The sequence below is a fragment of the Diabrotica undecimpunctata genome, chromosome 10, assembly GCF_040954645.1.
Source record: "Diabrotica undecimpunctata isolate CICGRU chromosome 10, icDiaUnde3, whole genome shotgun sequence".
Taxonomy (NCBI): Eukaryota; Metazoa; Arthropoda; class Insecta; order Coleoptera; family Chrysomelidae; genus Diabrotica; species Diabrotica undecimpunctata.
In genome coordinates this window covers 65,935,846-65,959,329 of record NC_092812.1, presented here as the reverse complement: position 1 = coordinate 65,959,329, position 23,484 = coordinate 65,935,846, and the positions used below count along the sequence as shown (strand labels likewise).

At 31.3% G+C, this 23,484-nt stretch overlaps 1 protein-coding gene across 1 annotated transcript; it reads left to right on the top strand.

Annotated features, from left to right (window-relative positions):
- Positions 1–14,218: 14,218 nt before the first annotated feature.
- LOC140451752 (uncharacterized) lies at positions 14,219–22,202 on the top strand. Its single transcript, XM_072545599.1, has 2 exons — positions 14,219–14,432; positions 21,396–22,202. The coding sequence occupies exons 1-2, from the start codon at positions 14,265–14,267 to the stop codon at positions 21,597–21,599; spliced, it is 372 nt and encodes a 123-aa protein (XP_072401700.1). The 5' UTR covers positions 14,219–14,264; the 3' UTR covers positions 21,600–22,202.
- The last annotated feature ends 1,282 nt before the right edge of the window (positions 22,203–23,484 follow it).

Sequence of the window (23,484 nt, the reverse complement as noted above, 5' to 3'; positions counted from 1 at the left end):
ACCTGTGAAACCATCATATTTTGATCTGCCTTTATACTGGACTAAATTCCTTCCATAGCTCCATAATTTTGTGTCCATTGCCTTCCCACGACCCGGTGAGTTTCCTTTGCACACAGAAAACCACCAATAACATCAGCAGCACCTTCAAACTGCAAAAGATATATTTTTTGAAACTGCTCAGTTATGGTCGGTCAACTCCTGTCAAAATTGCGTTCTCTTCAATTTGTTGTCTGTCTCTTAAAAATGTTGACATTGTTTATTATATGTATTATTCAAGTTTCTCAATCTACTTTAAAATTTTTTAAAAACAATTTTGATTATTATACAGGTAAAATTCCATATATAATAACTAAACGCCATAATATATTAATTATGAGATTTTGGTCCATACTTTGAAGCTAGATTTAGCTCCGTATAAAATATCTACAAGCCAAAGGTATTCAATTATAAGATTATGATCCATAGTTAAATTAGTAAAAAATACTAATTGTATTACTAGGAATAGTGCTATGGAAACACTTGGAAAAACCTCATAAAAGAATTTTGAGAAAAACGAGGCCTGTTGGTGGTCAAAAGAAGTACAAAAGAAATTAAAGGAGAAGAGATAATTATAAAAACAATTACAAGAAACCAAATCGAACAGCGATCTTTAAGAGACTATACCGTCGACAACAGGAAAAAATTAAACGAAAGTAGTAATAGCAAAAACAGAAGCGTATACAAATCTAAACGATATATTAAATATCAAGCAAGGTGTAAAAATATATAAAACAGCAAAGAAAGAGAGCAAAAAGAGCGTAAGATTTTAAACAGATTAGATATAGCCCAGACGGAAATAATATTAAAAAACACCTGGAGAAGATGAGATAATCATTGAACAAAAAATCGAAGGAGGAGGGGACACATTGATAAATCCTATCAAAAAAGCATTCAATGCTTGTTTAAAAAGAGGTGTAACCCCTTCCCACTTGCATAATGTACACATTACACTAGAATACTGTACAAAAAAAGTGACATAAGATATCTAAATAACTGCAGAACGATGCTTTTTCTATCAGTATTATGTCTTGCACGATTTTGCTATGTATGTATGTGTTTTGAAAAAATAATGTTTTATGAATTGTAGTTTCAGATAGAATCGAAGAAAGTTCTGATGGAAGTTAAGCAGAATATTACTAAATAAAATTCAAAGGGCAAGGATGATCGGATCTATCGGCATATATAAAGCAAAAACTTTTGTTGGTTAACAAAGAAGAAGTGAGAACTATACCTGCAGTGGCAAGAAACTAAATTACAGATATTCAAAATTACAAGGTTGCCAAAAATTAAGTGCAGAAAATTGTAGCAAAAGCTAAAACGTGAGGCGTATCAAAATATAAATCTTAAATTGTTATCGATCTTTGGATCTTAAAAAAACAAAGGGATTCCACAGAACTCCAAAGAACTATTGGCTTCCAAATTATTTACACTTTTAAAAGAACCAGAAAAAATTAAAAGGAATAAAAGATACATGGTAATATGTCCAAAATACAATATATCAAATGTAGGAAAGTAAACTGAGAGCTAGAGAACAGAAAGGAAAATATAAATGAAAGACTAAATATTTTGTTAGTGATGTCCGAAAAATAACGAGGTGAATACAAAAGTTAAAGGAAAGTAAATATTAAGAAAAAGTGTTGAGCAACTTGAAGATCTACCTAATGAGCATGAGCATTTTAACATATACAAGAATGGGAACAAATTCGAAAGATCTAGAAAGAAAAGGCATAAGTTTTTTATATATCAACTATGGATGACAAAAAACGAACTACAGAGGAGAAGAAGAAGCCTACAAGGCTTCATTGCAATATCTATAAACAATATTCTTTTTACCACAGTCAGGTTGCTAACCTCACCTGTAAACCCTCCTCCTTTATCCGGGCTTGGGACCGGCAGTGACAGCTAATGAGCTTTTTAATTCACCCAGCAACTGCCCCAGGCGGAGTTAAAAGATGAGTTAGAAATGAGTTTATAAGAACTATACGGAGTCTGTGATATAGTCGATGGGCTAGACAGAGAGGCACAGAATGGAGAACTAAATAAGTAGAACGGACGATGAGAGGTTTTCAAAAATTGCAAGTTATGAAAAAGCCAATGTATTATTAACTTAGAAGACATTCTAAGCGCTGGTATGAGAGCTTAAATTCGGAGTCCCAAGATTTAATTGTAATAATGGACTTAGTCCAGAGAAAACAATTAAAATCGTAAAATTTGTTTTAAGCAGTTTTTACTGTCAGCCTACATGTTTAACGATATGGCCAAAAAAATCTTCCCTATAATTAACAACAGAAATAAAGCACTTAGAGAAAAATAAGTTGGACGTACTATGGAGAATTTAAAGGTTATCCGAATGTTAGATTGGTTATTTGATTACACATTGGAGATTGTACACTAAAAAAAAAACTTGCAAGCTTAAAATTTGATTTAAGCAGTTTACTTATATAGCAGTCTGCTGATAAAAGTTTTTTTGAATAAACAGACTTGAATGAACAGACAAAATAGAGAACAGAAGTTTTTTGGATAGGCATGTGAAAGTTCACACTGAAGAAAAATATTAAAAATGTAAAATTTGTTTTAAGCAGTTTTTACTGTCAGACCACATGTTTAACGATATGGCCAAAAAAATCTTCCCTATAATTAACAACAGAAAGCACTTAGAGAAAAATAAGTTGGAAGTGCTATGGGAAATTTAGAGGTAATACATCCGAATGTTATATTGATTATTTGATTACATATTGGAGATGGCACACTGGAAAAAACATTAAGCAGTTTAGTCAGAAATAGTATATAGTCTACACAATATAGAATAATTGGTCTGATGAGTAGTAAAGGTAATATTAGAAATCACAAAGCAATGTAGGTTATTTGAGTTAAAGTAAATATTATTCAAAAAAATTTCAATATGATATAAATTACAGGTTACACAAAAAAAAACAAATAAGTCTAAAATAATTGGTGTATTTAGTAGTATTTATTTTCGTCAAGCATTTTTGAAGTTACCAAAAAAAACTTTTTAAGAAGTTTAAAAGAATTTTTAAAGATATGTAAATGAAATCTCAACTAATGACAAATAGTAATTTAAATTTACTGTTTATTTGCTGTAAAGTTAAATGTTTTATGATATCGCTAAAATGTCTTATCCATTGAGTAACTACAAAAAGCATTCATAGAAAGATAAGTTGCAATTGTTAAATAAAGAACTTCTTTAGTTAAAAACAGATATGTGAAATTTAGAACTATTTCTCCCGCTCTCGTTAGCCCTAACTCTGCTTCCCACTGGGGTTGGTCACCACAATGTTCCACAGCTCAGGTTACCGAGGTTCACCACATGGAGGTGAGAGTCGGAATTGAGTAGGAGAGGCTAGTGACGGTAACAGGATACAGCGTCATAATTTGCGCATCACTACCCCATTTGAACCCCACAAACAACTTTATAATCGCATAATAAGTCAATCGCGTACTAGTAAGGATATTATTGGAAAAATTTTAATATGGAATAAACTATAGTTTACTCAAAAAACGAATACCTCTAAGATAATTGGAGTATTTAGTAGTATTTATTTTCGTTAAGAATTACAGAAGTAATCAAAATAAACTTATTGATGAGTTTAAACGGCATTTTTATTGATATGGAACTGAAATCACAAGTAATGACAAAAATAATAATTGAAATTTACGCTCAGAACCCATGTTTTATGATATCGCTTAAGCATCTTACCCTTTGAGTATCTATAGAAAGCACTCAGAGAGAGATAGTTTAAGTGTAATTAATAAGAATAAAGTACTTCTTAAATTAGAAACACAGAAGGAAGGTTTAGAGGTCCTAAATCTGAATCTCATATTGGTAAGTTTTCCACTAACTATATTGCCTTCGCCTTCTCACAAGCTACTCAATCATAATAAAAACAAGTTAAAGCAACACTACTCTAGATACTCCCCAAGACAAGGGAACAACTATCGACCCATACCCCTAAACAACCATGTCAGCGATAAAAACTGTATCTCTAAATCTTTAAACGAATCACCTCCAGAAATAAGGGTAAAGCTACCAACGTGAGAAATACTGTTAGTAGAGCTGATGAAGAAAATGTGCAAATATACAAATTTAAGTGCAGTACTTGTTTTAAGCAGTTTGCTTATAAAAGTCTATTGGATAAACATAAAAAGTTCACACTGGAGAAAAACCTTACAAGTGTGATGTTTGTTTTAAGAAGTTTGGTCAAGCTGATAATTTAAAAAGACATTTGAGACTTCAAGGCTTTATTGCAATTGCTATGAGTACATATTCTTTTACCACAGGTAGATTGCTTGCGTCACCTGTAAACCTATCTTGTTTCTCGGGGCTTGCGAGTGGAAGTGACAGCCGCAATAAGACTCGCTATAGCGTGAATCTGAATAATGCTTTGTTTTTGTTTGACGTTGGTTTTATACAATTTTTAAACTTCATGTAAAATTACAGCACATCCCTATTAGGCGTTGTGAAGCGCGCAGAGTTGGGAGCGAGTTTAGTTACTAGTGAATAGAGTATATAGTACATATCAAAGTTATATAGTACATATCAAGTTTTCTTTAAGGTTGAAGAAAAAGTGGTTGGATAATAATGGAACATTATCTCGACCCTGAAGAACAAATAATGTTTGCAATAATGTGTCCTTATGGCAGTGCTTATCTAATACGGAGAAAACTATTTAATTCGCATCTGGTAAAGTGCGACAAGACAAATCTAGACATCAAATTGGTTTGATGTGACTTTATAATACCATATATAGAAGAACCATGCTTACAACATCATCATGAAAATTGCCTTGATCGAAAGAAAATTGAAACAGCCTTTTACATAGATAACAAAGCTGATCGGCTTCCGATACATCCAATTTTGATATCTACATAAAATGCTGTTTCAATTATCGTTCAATCGGGACAATTTTCTTGGTGATGTTGATGTAAGCATGGTTCTCCTATCATAAGGTTGACAATAAAATCACATCGAACTAATTTGATGTCTAGATTTGTCTTCGTGCACTTTACTAGATGCGTATTAAGTACCCATCTCCGTATTAGATGAGCACTGTTGTAAGGACATATTATTTGTTCTTTAGGTTCGAGAGAATGTTCCATTATTATCTAACTACTTGTTCTACAAAGTTAAAAAAAAACTTGATATGTACTATATAACTTTGATATGTATTATATATAAACTCTATTCACTTGTCACTAAACTTACTCTTAACTAAGCACATTGCACAGCACCTAATAGGAATGTGCTATGAGGTTACAGAAAGTTTAAAAATGGTTTAAAACCAACGTGGAAAAAAAATAATTAGACATACCCACACTATAAGCGAGTCAAATGGCGGCTGTCACTGCTGTCGACAGTCGAAAGCCGGGATAAAAAAAGGAGAGTTTGCAGGTAAAACCGTCAACCTGCATGTGGTAAAAGGAATACCTGCTCATAGCAATTGCAATGAAGTCTCAAATGTGTTTTTAAATTACCCGCTTGACTAACCTGCTTAAAACAAATATCACACTTGTAACGTTTTCCTCCTGGTTGAACTTTCAATTTTATCGATATGACTTTTATAAGCAAACTGCTTAAAACAAGTATTGCACTTGTATTTGCACATTAGCACAGTTTCCTCACCAGCTCTAATAACAGTATTTCTTACAGTGATATGCTTTACCCTGCTTTCTGGTGGTGATTCTTTTGAAGATTGAGAAAAACAATTCTTACCACTGTGCTATTTTTTTGAGGATATGAGTCTGTAATTATTCCTTTGCCTAGGGGAGCTTCTAAGGTAGTACTGCTTTGATTTTTTGTTATTATGACTGACCATTTTGTAGCGAGGTGGAGTCGTTATAGTTAGTGGAAAACCAACTTGTCTGACATTCGGATTTATGACCTCTAAATCTTCCATCCGCGTTTCTAATTTAAGAAGTTCTTTTCTATTATTAAGCACATCTAACTTATCTTTCTCCAAGTATCTTCTGTAGTTACTCAACGGGTAAGATATTTTAGCGATATCATAAAAAATGGTGTCTGACAGTAAATTTAAATTATTATTTGTGATCACTTGAGATTCCAGTGCCTTATAAATAAAAAAACCATTTAAACTCATCAACGAGTTTGTTTTTAATTACTTCTAAAATTGCTGACGAAAATAAGTACTACTAAACACACCAATTATTTTAGACTTAGTCGTTTTTTTGTATAAACTACAGTTTATATCATATTGCAATTTTTTCGAATAATATCCATACTACAATTCAAATGACTTATTATCCGCCTATAATTTTGTTTGTGACCTTTATTTAAATAGGCCAGGGAAATAAACAAAAAGTACACTTTTTTGATACTAAACTGCTGTTCTGATGTGGTGTTTGGAAAAAATCTTTTTTCCCTGGTCTACTCATTTGTAAACCCTCCTCCTTTATCCGGGCTGGGGACCGGCAGTGGCAGCTGATGAGCTTTTTAATTCACCCAGCAACTGCCCCAGGCGGAGTTAAAAGAGATATATACGTAATGAGTTTATAAGAACTATGCGGAGTTTGGGAGATAGTGATATGCTTTACCCTGCTTTCTGGTATTCTTTTGAAAATTGAGAAAAACAATTCTTATCACTGTTATATTTTTTTGAGGATATGGGTCTGTAATAAGTCTAATACGACTCGAGCAGCCGAACAGAGAGGACGTGCAGACGCGCTTTGATAGAAGCAACCGCCAAGGTTAACAGTACTTATTAGTACTAAGGGGCAGCGGTCGCGCGAACTTGGCGTTTTGTATTCAATCAAAGAGAAGAGTTTGTATGAGGTTGGCTATTGTTAAACCGCAGAAAACAGACTCGTCAGAGTTTGAGATACCGCCTTGAGGCATTATGAGTGACTTCCTCCTCCCTGTAGTGATAGCACACAGGTGCTACCACCTGAAAATGAAATGAGTGACAACCCGTCGTCTGCTGCAGATTCCGACATTAATAAAGTTAGCTGTGATAAACAATATAAAAAATTTATTAGTGAAAAAATGACGGAAATACCGAAGCGAATTTCCTCTGAAGAAGAGGAAAAAATATTAGAAATGGAAGAAACAATAGAAGAGGGAATTGAAGAAGTCATAGAACTAATACATGAAGAAGAAGCAGAAAACACGAGAAAAAGGCAAAGGCATTTAGGAGATTCCTCAGATGATGACGAGGAGGTAAATAAAAAGTCAAAGGAAATGGCTGAATCTGAAAAAAACAACGAACTGACTCGGTCGCTCAATGTATTGACTGAGGAGATTATAGCCCTCCAAGGAGAAAATAAACTAACAAGAGAGTAAAGTAAACTCAGATAAGAAAAAGCGAACAGACAAATTGAAAAACTCTTAGTTCATTTGACTCAGCTAATAAACGAAAACAAGAAAGAAGATGAAGGAATAAAAAGGCTAGTAAGCCATATAATGGCGCTAACCTCGCCGATTCCTTTCCCAAATATAACGGAAAAACCATAAAAATATGAAGAAATGATCATCGAAACAGTGACGACTGAAAAACCCAAATAAAAACCACCCAAAAAGAAGACTGCTAAAAACGCGACACCAGCAACAGCGACATGCCGGAAAAGTCAGAAAGTGCCCCAGAATTCGCAGAAAGGGAAAAAAACCACTGACAAAACCATATTAGAAAGCCCCACAAAAAAAAAGGACTAATCCACTCTCCACACTAATAGGCAGAAGAAGCAAATTACGTTTCAAAACAAAAATGAGAATAGTAAACAGCGTAATACTACCAACGCTCACATACGCCTCCGCCGCTTGAGGATACACCTGCAAAAGCAACAGGAAAAGAATCCAAACGACAAAAATCCAAATGATTAATTAGGGAAGCAATAGATCTACCAAGGTATGTGCCCCTAAGAAATCTATACAGAGATTCCGGGCAGGAAAGAATATTAGGGAAAATGGATGAAAGGGCCTAGGAAATATTTAACGGTCTAAGAAAACAAACAAATAGACTACTAAGAGCTAATAGACTACGATGAAAATGTTAGAACGCTACACAGACGACCTAAGCAACACATAGTTGGATTCAGAGCAAACCAAGAATAGCCACACAGCAACGAATTTGTAGACAGTGAGCACCAAAAAACATGAGGCGGAGTTGCTGCAGCCAATCAAGAGATGGCTGGTTGGATGAGTTTAGATGGCTGTGGCAACTCAGTCTCAGTCTGGCGAGACTAAATGACAGTATATAAGAACAATATACACCGGGGTGTGTGAGGGCAATACACCTGGGAATGCACACCCCAACACACGCACACATAGTAGTAGTTTAGATGTAGTAAAAATATAAAACCCAAAAAACATACACGCGGAGTGTGAGAGTAGTATATACTTGGGAATGCACACTCCATAGTTAAGTTAGTTAGTAGTAGTAGTTAGGATAAAAAACAAAAAAATTGCTCACTGCTTAAACAAAACCATGTCTTCTATAGAACATCGAAAGTAATATGATGATTCGTCCAAAAAATTTATAAACCCAAATTAAAATTCGTGAATTCCGAGCACTAAGGTCATGTGCGGCATACATGGGCTCGGTGGCCAGACCCTATTCGGATGCTGAGCCGGCGAGGAGAACAAAATTTATTTTGCCAAATCAGTGTAGGCATAATACCATGAAAATACTATGATATATTAATATTTTCGGTTTAGACATGCCACGGTAGGGACATTTTGCACACTAAAAGCTTATTATCTTATATATAATAACACAATGTCGTTTTCACACAGATCATTAAACACAAACAATTGAAATATATTAAAATTTTATAATAAGTTATTTGTCTTCCCTGAAAAGTTTAGGTGAAGTCACATAGGAGATAATTGCCAGTATATTATATATATATATATATATATATATATATATATATATATATATATATATATATATATAAATATATATATATATATATATATATATATATATATATATATATATATATATATATATATAAATATATATATATATATATATATAAATATATATATATATATATATATATATATATATATATATAAAGAACAGAGAAACGAGTATCATGAAATAGCAATGAACAAACAAACTCCCAAAAGTCTGATAAAGAAATAATTTTCTTCGATAAATATCGGAAAAAAATTGTTTTCACCTACGCAAATACGAAAATTTGGACTGCTATCGCGAAAATAATTCTTTTATTAAGAGCGCACAAAAACTATCGTTATTAAAGTTTTGCGGTGAAAATAATTACATTTAGAACATTTTTCGTCGCAATAATTGAAAATTTTACTCTGCGCCGCATTTTGTAGGCACCAGCGATATAAGGTAATATATGTTTAATTTCTAATATATTTGATATTAAAAGTAAGTTAGAATGGCTAACTTTAGCTTACAGAGGAAATTCTGACAGCTTTTTATATAAAAATTGTTAATCCTTAGTGAAAAGCTACAAAAAATGAAAAAGCAAACCCAAAATGTTTCTATAATATTGTGTGTGCGCGTGTGACGATTTTCTTGAATGTGGACTTAATCCATTAGCCGAACTTATTTTGCTCTAGAGACGTTTTTATATATTATGAACCATTTATTTTGATATTTTATTGCTTTATAAGCTTTATCCAATCTCAATTAGCATCAGCTTTATTAAGAAAGTAAAAATATAAATTGGTAAAATATGATTAATATAATAAAAATAATAATAATAATTAATTACAATTACCTAATATTATTTCGCACTTAGCTTATGTAAAAACGAAGCAATAAATATCATGAAATACATTCTGTAGACATCTTACCAATAAGTATCTACTTAGTATTGTAACAAATAAACTATATTTTTTTAACTACCGTAAAACATCTATGAACTTTAAATAAACTATTTAAAATATTTATTTAGTACAATATTAGTATTTTATTAAATAAACTATATTTTTTTAACTACGGTAAAACATCCCGATTTAATACCTGGGATTAGATCCTTTAAATGATTTTTTTTTACTTTATTTTTAATATTTTATTTTATGTTTCTTCCTTTTTTACATGACTCTATTTTTTTTAATACAGATTTTTACAACTTTAGTTTAATATTAATGTATGTGTTTAATTAGGATCCCATACTTATATACTTGACAGCCTATTAAAGATTGCAAATTGAAGAAATGTTTTGTATACTGTCAGTATTAACAATTTAATCGATAAATTTATTTATTTCCTGTCTTTTAACTTTACAACAGTAGGGCATGTTCTGCGGATCCTAATTCTCTACATTCACAACGATTTGTCTTCGCTAATCCTAATTTATTCTTGAGCTCAGAAACTAATGATACATGTATCCAAATCTAAATCTATAAATATACAAAATAAAGACTTTTTTTCTTGGTAAATAATAATAGCCCTTTAGCAGACTTAATATATAATTAGTTACACTTCTTGTTTGTTTTGATATGGACATATGTATCATTTAACGTTAGCTTATAATCGGAATTAAATTCTAGTACACTCTTAATTGATCTATCTACAAATTCGTTATTTTTAATACTGTCTACTTTTACCCAAAAAAATAACATTTGCGTATAACTTTGGATTCGAGTTAGATGTCTTATGTTTTATGATGTCTAGATAAATGTAGTTTACATCTTACCATTTGGCACTTTTCCAATTTAAGTAGAGCACTTTTACTATCTGTGATTATTACAAAATTATTATCTTTATTAGCAGCAATTGCACCAATATATTGCATTGCTATCAGTGTTGCAATTAATTCTGCTGTAAATGTGACATTTTCGAGAAGTATTCCTTCTTTGTACCTTGTTCTAGGATCCCATATAGCAGCAGCAACATTCGAATCAACTTTGGGGACATCTGTGTTAATTTGATAAGACTTTGGGAATAGTATTTCAATATCTTCATTAAAGATCGGATTTCTTAGATTAACTGGATACTTCAAAGGTATATTTCAAAGATTGGTAACAATCGTGATGTACATAATTGATTACTAATTTGTCATAAGTTTTTGTCGCTATTAACAAATAGTAAAGATGGTTTTTTCTTCCAGTACTGTTTGTTATTGAACTAGTCTCATTTAGAGAAAAAGTATTTGTATAAAACAACACGACGAGGTCCTCAGAGTTCCACAGCAAACTCTTCTGCAGCTGTCTACTAAATTCGAAAGCAACTTTGCCGTGGACTGTCCAAGTTCCTCACCAGATCTGTATTATACACACTTTTTTTCTAGTTTGTAGTTCTACAATTTAACATTTCAAACGTTGGTGACATTCATGAAGTATATAATTTATTTCTAAGTAGTGTTAGGCTGTTGTAGGTATTAACACATAGTAAGCTTGGTGTTTTCTTCCAAAACTGTTTGTTATTGAACTAGTCTCCTTTATTCAACAAGTATTTCTATATAAACAACACGATGGAGGTCCTCGGAGTTCCATAGCAAACTCTTCTGCAGCTCTCTACTAAAAACTTTGGAAAGCTACTTTGCTATGGACTGTCCAAGGACCTTACCACATCCGTATTATATATACTTTTTTGTGTGAGTGCATTGGACACTCAAGTAGAATGTGTTGTGTATTAATGATCCAATTTTACCGCAACTGCAATATGGATTATCTATAATTGTTATTTTGTGCTCATCATACGATATTAGTGCAGGTTAAGCACGTATACGATTATTACAAATTATTGGATTCTTACGTGATTTATAGACATTTCATTGTTGTCCTACTGCGTTCCATGCTTTTTTTATTGGTGTGTTTTTATTCAAACTGTTACATAGATTATAAGACTCTTTTACTATTTAAAATAATTCTTTTTGATTAGCTTGTGTTTACTGATATTACATTGACAAAAAATTGAAAAATTATTATTGACAAAAAATTGTCAGGATTGGATATTATTTTAAACTGTAAAAAAGCCTCATTTTGTTATTTATTTTATTGTTAATTTACAGTCAGTATTACACCAGGATTTATTTCATTTTGAATTGGTCACTTTTCCCTTCTACTAGCTGCATTTTTTAAATAATTAAATATTTTTTATTCCTGTTCAATATTTTTAGTTATAATGTCGTCAATCGTAATATTCAATATTTAAAAAGTAAGAGAAATATGCCCAATCCGATTTTTTTAACATCCCATTATATTCTAAATCTATTTGTATTATTATCAATAATACAAATATAAAATTAATCAATAATAGTTAGTTGGTTTATTATTATTATAATTATTAATATTATTATGATCCGACAACGACTTAAACCAAAGCTTTTTATTTCTGTGGAGCAATTAAAAGTTTAATATATATCTATAGAGCAAATGGTATATTCTATAACCGATTTATTTTTGTTTATTGGAACAAAAATTTTTGTTTCGGATCCATCATTTAAAAAATTAAGTCCACATGCTTCCATTAGAGAGCTGCCAAAGAGAGCCTTCAAAATGCAAAATATATATTTTTTAAAACTGTCCGGTTGTAGTTTGTCTACTCCAGTCAATTTGTACACTCCTATATATATATATATATATATATATATATATATATATATATATATATATATATATATATATATATATATATATATATATATATATAGTGAAGTTTGTTTATTTACGCTATTATTTTATAAAGACAATTAAAATTTTGATTATTATGCAGTGTAAATTCTATATAAAATATCTACAAGCCAAAGTTATTCAATTATAAGACATGATCGATAGTTAAATTAAGAGCTGTAGGAGTTTATAGATAATACAAGGAAGATTAGACTTTGAAGCTAGAAATAAATCTAGAGACGATGTGCTAGAATTACCAAAGGCGCTAGATATGGCAATTGGTAACAAATCGTTTCAAAAGTCAACACACTGAACAAGTGGACAACATTATTCCCAAATAGATTATTTCATGATAAGCAAAGAAGATATACGTGAGTGTAAATAGCGAAGCTAAACCAAAAGTCCTAATAGAATTTGGAGGAAGATGAATCATATTATTACAGTTACTGCTGTCGATTGGAAAAACCTCAGAGAAGAACTTTTAGAATAAAAAGGCCTGTTGATGGTCAAAAGAAGATCAAGAGGAATTAAAGGAGAAGAGATAAACAATCATATGAAACCAAATCGGATACAGATCTTCAAAATAATATCGTCGACAAAGGGAAAAAGTTAAGTGAAAGTAATAACATAAATTTTAATTTCAGATAGAAATGAGGAAGGTTGTTGGGTGAACTTAAGAAGAATATTACCGAAATAAAATCTATAGGGCAAGAAGATAGGAATTATCGGCATATAATGAAGAAACTTCTAAAAACTTCAGGTTAAAAGTTTGGGAATATCTTATGGTGGTTAAACGATAGTGGTGGTGGTCCTTGCAGTGACAATGAAACAAATTAACAAATTCAAAATTAAAAGGATGCCAAAATTAAGCACATGAAGTAGTAACAAAAGTTAATTTGTCAATCTTAATTTGTTAAAGTGTTAAGTGCCAAAAATTTACATATGCTTTCAATTTTTATTACTTTATTAGATATATATTATCAATAGTCAATATTTTCGCTGAAAAAAAATTGTCAATAAACTAACTGTATAATTAACTGGATATTATAATAAAAGTATATATATATATATATATATATATATATATATATATATATATATATATATATATATACATATATATATATATATATATATATATATATATATATATATATGATATATATGTTGTCAAATGTTTGGCACCAAATTCTGGATCCACAATACATAAACAAAAAATCGTGATGTTCTTGTGATCTTGATCTTGATGTTTAACACAGAGTTAGAGCTACATACTGAGATTTTTATAAAAAATAGCGAGAACTACTTAGCATAATATTGTTAAATATTAAAATTGTTATATTGATCCTTAAGTACATTTTAAATACACCTTTTACTTGTAACACACTGTAATATGTGCAAATTGTAAGTGTACCAGGGTTCCTATATTTTCATAATTTCCTTTTTGCAACATTCTTAATAGAAAATCATGGATAGGTTATCTACTGAAACTGTAATCCAAATTTTACAATATTTAGAAACGTATGATTTAATCCAATTGTATAGGATAGAAAAGTTTAAAGTTTACTTAAAAGAAAGGAATTTAATAAGCATTTTTGATTTATCAAAAAGATATCAAAGCAACAACACTCATCTCTTTACGATAATTAAATATGAAATGGAAAAAAATTTCATAAAAGTACTCAAGATTAATGGTATTTATTGGATTCCTGCAGAGAAGCTCAGAAACTTTATCCTTTCACTTAATAATCTGGAAGAACTTCAGGTTATTGATACAAAGTTAGGTTTTTCGATTCAGATACTGAAGCATATCAAAAGTTACAGCTGAAGAAATTAGCAGTTTGTGTCGACCCTCAGGGAACACAGGCTTCTGCAGAAAAACGTTTAAAATCTTTAAAAATGTTGTATTTAAAATTTATTGGTATCAAAACCAAAAACATGCCAGTAGACTTCAATCATTTCATATCTGTTGATCATCAATTAGAAGAACTCTGGGTAGACATGACCGTCTTACGTATTTTACTGGCAAATACACGACTTATTTCTAACGAGAATTAAAAAAAAATCGCTTCATGAGTAGGCTGTTATGATGAAATTATGGAATGGGACCGTTCTACGAACCAGGCGGACGATTATTTTGCTTTTGATCCAGCTCATTGGCCTCGGATAACTTTCAGGAGTCTGGAAGTAGCTATAAATAACAATCTAATTTATGAGTCATTTAAACCAACCATTCCAATGGTTAACGGAGACCGGATCATTTTTCAGATATTATGTAACAAAAAACCAAGTGAACCTACAATAGTTTAGTATGGTTGTGTTTTTCAATCCATAAAGAATATAAGTTTCACGAGCCTACTTTACACCCTTGTTATTCAAATTGTACCACTAACCAATCGTGTAAAGAGCAGTCCCAGGAGATTCTTAAATCAGAAAATTGTGTAGATTTGAGACGATTGCGTCTGTCAACCAATGCTCTTAATGAAAGTAAAAAAAATCCAACTGAAACGAAGGTCGAGTCTTGAGAGATTCCATTTAAGAAGAGACGAATCGGTGTTTCAGAAGAAAGTGACAATAATTTTTTTGAACAGATTTCTCAAAATCTGAAATTCCTAGAGTAACTGGAAATGACAGCTGGTAAAAAACGAAAAATATCTTCGTCCATCCTAAGCGCCTTTGGGTATCTACCAAACTTCAAAAACCTGCAGTGGCTGTCAATGGTCACGCTACCGTTGTTGAGCGGATCATTTTTCCCATAGCTTTTTCGAGAGTGTACTCAATTAAAAAGTCTGAACATCGAAATGATAGCGCCAAATGTACCATTTATGACTAATTGATTAAATGGTTTAAAACATTCGACACAATTAAGGGATCTGAGGTTAAATGTTCCATCCATTAATATAGAACGACTTATGATTGAGCTTTGCAAGATCCCTACAAAGAGGTTATTACGGCTAGTTGTCATATCGCAAATTCAAGACAAAAATGAACGAACTCATATCATATACAAAGACTTCTTCCAGAAGAATCCTCAACTGGTTTTATTTTATATAATACCTTCTCCAGGAACATCACAATATGTATACAAGGTTATAACTGACATTAAAAAACTATATAAAAAACGGTACAATAAAGAAAGTATTGCAAAAATAATTTATCTATCTGAAAAGCATGATGTACATTTTACAGCATATGCAGATTTTCATTTCATAAGAAGCATTCCACAGATTGGTCGATTAAATTTTGATGCGTTTTGAAGGCTGTATGTCACTTAATGCCATCGTTAACGCGATAACCGCATCAATGAAACTTCGAATAGAAATATGGTTGTGTCAATACATCATAATATGTTAGATATTTTAATTATCTATTCATGCATATAAATAATTTCAAGTAACGGAGTTTCGAATATCAAATCAAATTTAAAATTTAATATATTAAGCGAAGAAATTAATAGTAGAAGCTAAATTTAAGGCTTATAAAAACGAAAATCTAAAATTATTAAAATAGTTTGTTGTCAATTTTAAGTAATGGACGTGCCATACGGTAGAAAAATCTACGCAGTTAATTTAAAAACCCACTGCATAAGCAGGTACTCTTTTACTACAGGCAGGTTGATGACCTCACCCGTAAACCCTCCTCCTTTATCCGGGCTGGGGACCGGCAGTGGCAGCTAATGAACTACTCAATGTATCCATTAACAGCCCCAGGCGGAGTTAAAAGAGACATACATAATTAGTTTCTAAAAAAGAAAAGGGCTGTGTCCGAGATAGAGTGACGGGGAATAGAGGGACCACATAAGTAGAACGGACGATGAGAGGCTCGCAAAAATTGCAAAATCTGAGTATCCCAACATATTGAAATTTGTGGTGAGGAATTTAGCTAAGCAAAAATTTAAAGATCTAATGAGATTATACACTGTGGATACTAGAAGTGGAAATGACAGCGGTCAGAAATCCAGATTTATGCCATATGGCCACACTCCCTCTAAGGGGAAAATTCACTCATTCCAGATACCTAAGTATCCAAGGAATTGAGCTCTGGTGGGACTCTTTCCGTGTTATCGAGCCCTAGCTGACATGGTATGCTGAGGTATTTCCTGAAAAATTTCCCTTAAATTGTATACACAAGATGAAATCACATAAAAAAAGGAAAATGTAAAATCTCCAGATCTTTTAGCTATCTCGTGATGTCAATATTTTCGCTGAAAAAAATTGTCATTAAACTAACTGTATAATTAACTGGATAATTATATTATTATAAAAGTTAACGTTTCGGTAATGGGCAAGAGCTTTTGGGATCCATCGTACGAAACAGTTTTCGTGATATGTACCAATATCATTTATGCATATCACGAAACTAGCTGCGCACATAGTCCCAAACCCTTCTTTCAGTGCGTCATAGTTGATCGAATTCTCTCTACCACATTAAGCTAGAAGTGACAGAAAAGAACGTGAGTCTGTGATTATTATACATCGAACTTAGAAAATTAAAGATCGTAAAGCTAATTCTACTTACGGATGTATAATTGGTTGAAGTTTAGAATACGCTAAATAGATATCCAATCAATGTTGCGCATAAATATAAATTGACGCAAATTGTCTCGATTGTGACAGTACTGTCACAATGTCAACTGATAAAATAATAATTGTTATTCCAGGTTAGTATCATCAGACATTTTACAGTGAAAATTTAATTTTGTATTTATTGTCATAAAAATATTTTAAATATGCCGAGATATATCGAAAAAGAACAAAGACTAATATTAAAATTATTAAATTATTTTCAATTAGAAAAAGACAGATTACCATCCTGCAACTGTCAAATTTAACTAAAATCTCATGCAATAACTCTCGACATTCTTAAAATCCTATATGACGTCAAAATTAGTGACGCACTGAAAGAAGGGTTTGGGACAGACTGTACACATATACATATATATATATATATATATATATATATACATATATATATATATATATATATATATATACATATATATATATATATATATATATATATACATATATATATACATATATATATATATATATACATATATATATACATATATATACATATATATATATATATATATATATATATATATATATATATATATATATATATATATATATATATATATATATATATATATAGTTGTTTACAAGGGTTTGACTCCGCGTTAAACAGTTTTGTAATTCAAATTGTTATTGATCCTTAATTACATTTTAAATACACTTATTACTTGTAACACACTATAATATGTGCAGACTGTAAGTGTACCAGGGTTCCTATATTTTCATAATTTCCTGTTTGCAACATTCTTAATAGAAAATCATGGATACCTACTAAAATTGTCATCCAAAACTTACAATATTTAGAAACGTATGATTGATTTCAATTGTGTAGGAAAGAAAAGTTTAAAGCTTACTTAAAAGAAAGGAATTTAATAAGCATCTGTGATTTATCAAAAAGATATGAAAGCAACAACACAAATCTCTTTATGATAATTAAATATGAAATGAAGAAAAAATTCATGAAAGTATTCAACATTAATGGTATTTAATGGATTCCTGCAGAGAAGCTCAGAAACCTTATCCTTTCACTTCATACTCTGGAGAAACTTCAAGTTATTGATACAAAGTTAGGATTTTTATATTCAGATACTGAAGTATATCAAAAGTTACAGCTGAAGAAATTAACACTTTCCGTCGAACCTCAGGGAATACAGGCTTCTGCAGAAAAACTGTTAAAATCTTTAAAAATGTTGTATTTAAAAATTATTGGTATCAAAACCAAAAATATGCCAGTGTAAGAATGTGTAGAAGAATTCTGGGTAGACACGACCGTCTTACGTATTTTACCGGCAAATATATAATACCTTCTCCAGGAACCTCACAAAATGTATACAAGGTTATAAATGACATTAAAAAACTATATAAAAAACGGTACAATAAAGAACGTATTGCAAAAGTAATTTATATGTCTGAAAAGCATAATGTAGATTTTACAGCATTTGCACATTTTGATTTCATAAGAAGCATTCCACAGATAGGTCGATCAAATTTTTATGCGTTTTAAAGGTTGTATGTCACTTAATGGCATCGTTAACGCGATAACCGCATCAATGAAACTTGGAATAGAAATATGGTTATGTCAACACATCATAATATGTAATATATTTTAATTGTCTATTCATGCATATAAATAATTTCAAGTACCGGAGTTTCGAATATCATATCAAATTTAAATGAGTATTGGAAATAAATGTAACTATTACTGATAAAATAAATATATATATAAATATATATATATATATATATATATATATATATATATATATATATATATAAGCGAAGAAATTAATAGTAAAAGCTAAATTTAAGGCTTATAAAAACGAAAATCTTTTTGTTGTCAATTTTAAGTAATAGACGTGCCATACGGTAGAAAAATCTACGCAGTTAATTTATAAACCCACTGCATAAGCAGGTACTCTTTTACTACAGGCAGGTTGATGACCTCACCTGTAAACCCTCCTCCTTTATCCGGGCTGGGGACCGGCAGTGGCAGCTAATGAACTACTCAATGTATCCATTAACAGCCCCAGGCATAGTTAAAAGAGACATACATAATTACTTTCTAAAAAAGAAAAGGGCTGTGTCCGGGATAGAGTGACGGGGAATAGAGAGACCACATAAGTAGAACGGACGATTGAGAGGCTCGCAAAAATTGCAAAATCTGAGTATCCCAACATATTGAAATTTGTAGTGAGGAATTTAGCTAAGCAAAAATTTAAAGATCAAATGAGATTATACACTGCGGATATTAGAAGTGGAAATGACAGCGGTCAGATATCCAGATTTATGCCATATGGCCACACTCCCTCTAAGGGGAAAATTCACTCATTCCAGATACCTAAATATCCAAGGAATTGAGCTCTGGTGGGACTCTTTCCGTGTTATCGAGCCCTAGCTGACATGGTATGCTGAGGTATTTCCTAAAAAATTTCCCTTAAATTGTATACACAAGATGAAATCACATAAAAAAAGGAAAATGTAAAATCTCCAGATCTTTTAGCTATCTCGGGATGTCAATATTTTCGATGAAAAAAAATTGTCATTAAACTAACTGTATAATTATATTATTATAAAAGTATATATATATATATATATATATATATATATATATATATATATATATATATATATATATATATATATATATATATATATATATATATATATATATATATATATATATATATATATATATATATATATATATATATATATATAATTGATATATAGGATGAAAACTCAAATCTCAAATGTTTGGCACCAAAATCTGGATCCACAATACATAAACAAATCTTGATGTTCTTGTGATCTTGATCTTGATGTTCAACACAGAGTGAGAGCTACATACTGAGACTTTTAATAAAAATAGCGAGATCTACTTAGCATAATATTGTTAAATATTGAAATTGTTATTGATCCTTAATTACATTTTCAATACACTTGTAACACACTATAATATGTGCAGACTGTAAGTGTACCAGGGTTCCTATATTTTCATAATTTTCTTTTTGCAACATTCTTAATAGAAAATAATGGATAGGTTACCTACTGAAATTGTAATTGAAATCTTACGATATTTAGAAACGTATGATTTAATCCAATTGTGTAGGATAATAAAGTTTAAAGTTTACTTAAAAAAAGGAATTTAATAAGCATCTGTGATTTATCAAAAAAATATGAAAGCAACAACACAAATATGATAATTATATATGAAATGGATAAAAACTTCATAAAAGTACTCAAGATTCATAGTATTTATTGGATTCCAGCAGAGAAGCTCAGAAACCTTATCCTTTCACTTAATACTCTGAAAGAACTTCAGGTTATTGATACAAAGTTAGGATTTTCTTATTCAGATACTGAAGCATATCAAAATTTACAGCTGAAAAAATTAACAGTTTCTGTAGAACAGAAAATGCAGGCTTCTGCAGAAAAACTGTTAAAATCTTTAAAAATGTTGTATTTAAAATTTATTGTTATCAAAACCAAAAACATGCCAGTGTAAGAATGTATAACAGATTTCAATCATTTCATATCTGTTGATCGTCAATTAGAAGAACTCTGGGTAGACACGACCGTCTTACGTATTTTACCGGCAAATACCAGACTTATTTCTAACTACAATTTAAAAAAAGTCGTTTCATGAGTCGGCTGTTACGATAAAATTATGGAATGGGTCCGTTCTACGAACCAGGCGAACGATTATTTTGCTTATGATCCGGCTCATTGGCCTCGGATAACTTTCAGGAGTCTGGAAGTAGCTATAAATAACAATATAATTTATGAGTCATTTAAACCCACCATTCCAATGGTTAACGGAGACTGCTGGATCATTTTTCAGACACTATGTAACAATAAACCAAGTGGACTTACAAAAGTTAAGTACGGTTGTGTTTTTTAATCCATAAAGAACATTAAATTTCACGAGCCTACTTTACACCCTTGTTATTGAAATTGTACCACTCACCAATCGTGTTAAGAGCAGTCCCAGGAGATTCTTAAATCAGAAAATTGTGTAGATTTGAGACGATTGCGTCTGTCAACCAATGCTCTTAACGAAAGTAAAAAAAATCCAACTGAAACGAAGGTAGCTTCTTGAGAGATTCCATTTAAGAAGAGACAAATCGGTCTTTCAGAAGAAAGTGACAATAATTTTTTTGAACAGATTTCTCAAAATCTGAAATTCCTAGAGGAACTGGAAATAACAGCTGGTAAAAAAACGAAAAATATCTTCGTCCATCCTAAGCGCCTTTGGGTATCTACCAAACTTCAAAAACCTGCAGCGGCTGTCAATGGTCACGCTACCGTTGTTGAGCGGATCATTTTTCCCAAAGCTTTTTCAAGAGTGTACTCAATTAAAAAGTCTGAACTTCGAAATGAGAGCGCCAAATGTACCATTTATGACTAATTGATTCAATGGTTAGAAACATTCGACACAATTAAGGGATCTGAGGTTAAATGTTCCATCCATTAATATAGAACGACTTATGATTGAGCTTTCCAAGATCCCTACAAAGAGGTTATTACGGCTAGTTGTCATATCGCAAATTCAAGAAAAAAATGAACGAACTCATATCATATACAAAGACCTCGTCCAGAAGAATCCTGAACTGGTTTTATTTTATATAATACCTTCTCCAGGAACATCACAATATGTATACAAGGTTATAAATGACATTAAAAAACTATATAAAAAACGGTACAATAAAGAAAGTATTGCAAAAATAATTTATATATCTGAAAAGCATAATGTAGATTTTACAGCATTTGCACATTTTGATTTCATAAGAAGCATTCCACAGATTGCTCGATTAAATTTTGATGCGTTTTGAAGGCTATATGTCACTTAATGGCATCGTTAACGCGATAACAGCATCAATGAAACTTCGAATAGAAATATGGTTGTGTCAATACATCATGATATGTAAGATATTTTATTTGTCTATTCATGCATATAAATAATTTTCAAGTAACGGAGTTTCGAATATCAAATCAAATTTAAAACAGTATTGAAAATAAATGTAACTATTACTGATAAAATAAATATATATATATATATATATATATATATATATATATATATATATATATATATATATATTAAGCGAAGAAATTAATAGTAAAAGTTAAATTTAAGGCTTATAAAAACGAAAATCTTATATTATTAAAATAGATTGTTGTCAATTTTAAGTAATAGACGTGCCATACGGTAGAAAAATCTACGCGGTTAATTTATAAACCCACTGCATAAGCTGGTACTCTTTTACTACAGGCAGGTTGATGACCTCACCCGTAAACCCTCCTCCTTTATCCGGGCTGGGGACCGGCAGTGGCAGCTAATGAACTACTCAATGTATCCATTAACAGCCCCAGGCGGAGTTAAAAAGACATACATAATTAGTTTCTAAGAAACAAAAGGGCGGTGTCCGGAATAGAGTGACGGGGAATAGAGAGACCACAAAAGTAGAACGGACGATTGAGAGGCTCGCAAAAATTGCAAAATCTGGGTATCCCAACATATTGAAATTTGTGGTGAGGAATTTAGCTAAGCAAAAATTTAAAGATCCAATGAGATTATACACTGTGGATATCAGAAGTGGAAATGACAACGGTCAGAAATCCAGATTTATGCCATATGGCCACACTCCCTCTAAGGGGAAAATTCACTCATTCCAGATACCTAAGTATCCAAGGAATTGAGCTCTGGTGGGACTCTTTCCGTGTTATCGAGCCCTAGCTGACATGGTATGCTGTCCCCCTTAAATTGTATACACAAGACGAAATCACATAAAAAAAGAAAAATGTAAAATCTCCAGATCTTTCAGCTATCTCGTGATGTCAATATTTTCGCTGAAAAAAAATTGTCATTAAACTAACTGTATAATTAACTGGATAATTATATTAATATAAAAGTTAACGTTTCGGTAATGGGCAAGAGCTTTTGGGATCCATCGTACGAAACAGTTTTCGTGATATGTACCAATATCATTTATGCATATCACGAAACTAGCTGCGCACATCGTCCCAAACCCTTCTTTCAGTGCGTCATAGTTGATCGAATTCTCTCTACCACATTAAGCTAGAAGTGACAGAAAAAAACGTAAGTCTGTGATTATTATACATCGAACTTAGAAAATTAAAGATCGTAAAGCTAATTCTACTGACGGATGTAGGTTGAAGTTTAGAATACGCTAAATAGATATCCAATCAATGTTGCGCATAAATATAAATTGACGCAAATTGTCTCGATCGTGACCGTACTTTCACAATGTCAACTGATAAAATAATAATTGTCAT